The following is a 3,240-nucleotide window of genomic DNA, read 5'->3' as shown; positions in this document are numbered from 1 at the left end:
AATCACATCATTTCCCTTCCCCACCGATTGTTATCAGCCTTTTTTAGGGATCTTGATCTTATCCCTTCGGGATATGATCTTATTCCTTCTAAGGTGGGATCTTGGTGCGCCTTGACCAGGGGTGTGGGGCCTTGCCCCCACTACCCACGTTCATGTGGGTCCCCCCATGCAGGTGGGCCCCACTTCGGAACCTTCTAGAACCTTCCCGGTACAATACCGAAAAATCCCGAACATTTTCCGGTGGCCAAAATAGGACTTCCCATATATAAATCTTTACCTCCGGACCATTCCGGAACTCCTCGTGACGTCCGGGATCTCATTCGGGACTCCGAACAACTTTCGGTTAACCGCATACTAATATCTCTACAACTCTAGCGTCACCGAACCTTAAGTGTGTAGACCCTATGGGTTCGGGAGACATGTAGACATGATCGAGACATTTCTCCGGTCAATAACCAACAGCGGGATCTGGATACCCATGTTGGCTCCCACATGCTCCACGATGATCTCATCGGATGAACCACGATGTCGAGGATTCAATCAATCCCGTATACAATTCCCTTTGTCAATCGGTACGTTACTTGCCCGAGATTCGATCGTCGGTATCCCAATACCTTGTTCAATCTCGTTACCGGCAAGTCACTTTACTCGTACCGTAATGCATGATCCCGTGACCAAACACTTGGTCACATTGAGCTCATTATGATGATGCATTACCGAGTGGGCCCAGAGATACCTCTCCGTCATACGGAGTGACAAATCCTAGTCTCGATTCGTGCCAACCCAACAGACACTTTCGGAGATACCTGTAGTGCACCTTTATAGCCACCCAGTTACGTTGTGACGTTTGGTACACCTAAAGCATTCCTACGGTATCCGGGAGTTGCACAATCTCATGGTCTAAGGAAATGATACTTGACATTAGAAAAGCTCTAGCAAACGAACTACACGATCTTGTGCTATGCTCAGGATTGGGTCTTGTCCATCACATCATTCTCCTAATGATGTGATCCCGTTATCAATGACATCCAATGTCCATGGTCAGGAAACCATAACCATCTATTGATCAACGAGCTAGTCAACTAGAGGCTTACTAGGGACATGTTGTGGTCTATGTATTCACACATGTATTACGGTTTCCAGTTAATACAATTATAGCATGAACAACAGACAATTATCATGAACAAGGAAATACAATAATAACCATTTTATTATTGCCTCTAGGGCATATTTCCAACATTTCACTCTGCTTCTTGCCTAGGAGCGGGGAGCCTGGAGGTTGGGCAAGTTTTCCCAGACAAGAAGTCTGCTTACCAGGCAATGGGTAGCTATGCAATCGGCATCCACCGCGAGCATAGAGTGAAGCAGTCCGATAAAAAAGAGTTGAAGGTCATATGCATCCACACCGCGAAAGGTTGCCGCGGAAGAGTTCTCGCTAGACTGAAGCCTAGGGTATGTCAGTCATGGCATATCACAAAAATAGTGGAGCATACCTGTGAGCAAACTGGGACTCTTTCAAATCACTGCAATGTGACAGCAAAATATGTGGCACAAACGATGGAAACGATTGTGCAGGGAAGTCTCAACATTAGTGTTAGGGCTCTGCAAAAAGATGCAGAGGATCTAATTGGCTTTCCTGTTAGCTACAGCAAGGCTAGGCGTGCGAAGGAAAATATATTCAAGAACTTGTATGGTACCTATGAGGAGGCCTATTCTTATGCCCCTAGAATGCTTCATCAAATAGCAAGTGCTAATAGGGGGACTCAAGTTTGGCGGAGAGAACGTCCAAACCCAATGAACCCGGGTGAGCTAATCCTGGACCGCTTATTCTGGGCATTCGCCCAGACTATACAAGCCTTCGGGCACTGTCGCTCGGTATTATCAGTTGATGGTACCTTTCTCACTGGAAAGTACAAGGGCACACTATTGGTGGCGATTGCAGCGGATGCAAATAATCAGCTTCTTCCTATTGCATATGCATTGGTCGAGAGCGAGAACAAAGATAGCTGGTTGTGGTTCCTGAGCTGCGTGAAGATGGGTGTCGTGAAAGAGCGTAAAGGTGTTTGCATCATCTCTGATCGCAACACTGGATTATTAAGCGCTCTTGAAATAATTAAGGCATCGGAAGAAGAGTGGGGCTGGCCCGATCTAGAGGGAAGGTGGTGCATGAGGCATTTGGCAGCAAACTTTTACTCCAAATTCAAAAACAAGGATTGGTTCAAGTTATTCAAGAGGATGTGCATGCAAAAAAATGAAGCCAAAATGAATGCGATCTGGATAGGTATCAATGGTGACATCGACCGCGCGGCCTTGCCGCAGAGAGAAGACCGGAGGGGTCGTAGGATGCCCATAAATTTGAGCCAGTGGATCGGCGAGAATTGCCCTCATTTGGACAAGTGGGCGCAGGCTCACGACACCGGGGCTCGGTATGGAATAATGACCAGCAACATGTCAGAGGTGTACAATGGTGTTCTTAAAGGGGTGCGAGCACTGCCTATCACAGCCCTAATTGAAGAAACTTGGAACCGGACCCTGTCATACTTTGCAGACAGGGTCATCGTCGCCAAAGCACAAGTTGAATTAAACAAGCCATGGTCCGAGAAGATGCAAAGACATCTGGACGAGAAAGCAAAGAAGTCCCAAAGTCATGGCTGCAGGAAAGTGGACGCACTTAGGAATAAGTGGGAGGTCAATGTGCGAGCCAAGTACGTTAAGGGTCACCACAGAGGATCAAAAAAGCAAGCTGTCACCCTTGGCTCAATCTCCTGTGAGTGCACTTGTAACAAGCCCAAGCTTGAGGGCTACCCTTGCAGTCATGTGCTCCGGGCGGCTGCTGATCAAAAAATCAGCGTTGAGCCATACATATCGCCATACTTCAACATGTACAATCTGTACAACACTTGGAACGGTGAGTTCTGGGCTTGGCGCATTGATATGAACTACTAATGTTGTGGCCAGATGGGCTGAAATGGGTTCCGAACGCCGACTTGATGAGAACCGCAAAGGGACGACGTCAGTCTAGGCGTCATCGCAATGACATGGAACATAGCCAGATGGGAGAACCAAGGCGATGCCGCGTTTGCAGGTGTCCTGGACATTCACGCAGAGAATGCCCGTATCGAGCCAACAACAATGCATGATGTTGATATATATGTACTCGCTATGTCTATTTATATTTCTACTCGTTATGTGTACTTATATTAAATTTAAATTGAATCTCTTTGTATTATTGTACTCGTG

General features: G+C 46.9%; 1 protein-coding gene across 1 annotated transcript; it reads left to right on the top strand.

The window, feature by feature from the left end:
• Positions 1-1,557: 1,557 nt before the first annotated feature.
• Positions 1,558-2,946, top strand: LOC109759965 (uncharacterized). Its single transcript, XM_020318795.1, has one exon. It carries the CDS (start codon positions 1,558-1,560, stop codon positions 2,944-2,946), a length of 1,389 nt encoding a protein of 462 aa, XP_020174384.1.
• Positions 2,947-3,240: the final 294 nt, after the last annotated feature.

This window comes from Aegilops tauschii, chromosome 2, assembly GCF_002575655.3.
Source record: "Aegilops tauschii subsp. strangulata cultivar AL8/78 chromosome 2, Aet v6.0, whole genome shotgun sequence".
Classification (NCBI taxonomy): Eukaryota; Viridiplantae; Streptophyta; class Magnoliopsida; order Poales; family Poaceae; genus Aegilops; species Aegilops tauschii.
Note: the sequence above shows the minus strand (reverse complement) of the source record. Positions and strands in the feature narration are given on the sequence as shown.

Coding starts and splice junctions, on each gene's coding strand:
- LOC109759965 (XM_020318795.1), top strand. CDS start 1,558: ATGGAAACGATTGTGCAGGGAAGTCTCAACATTAGTGTTAGGGCTCTG.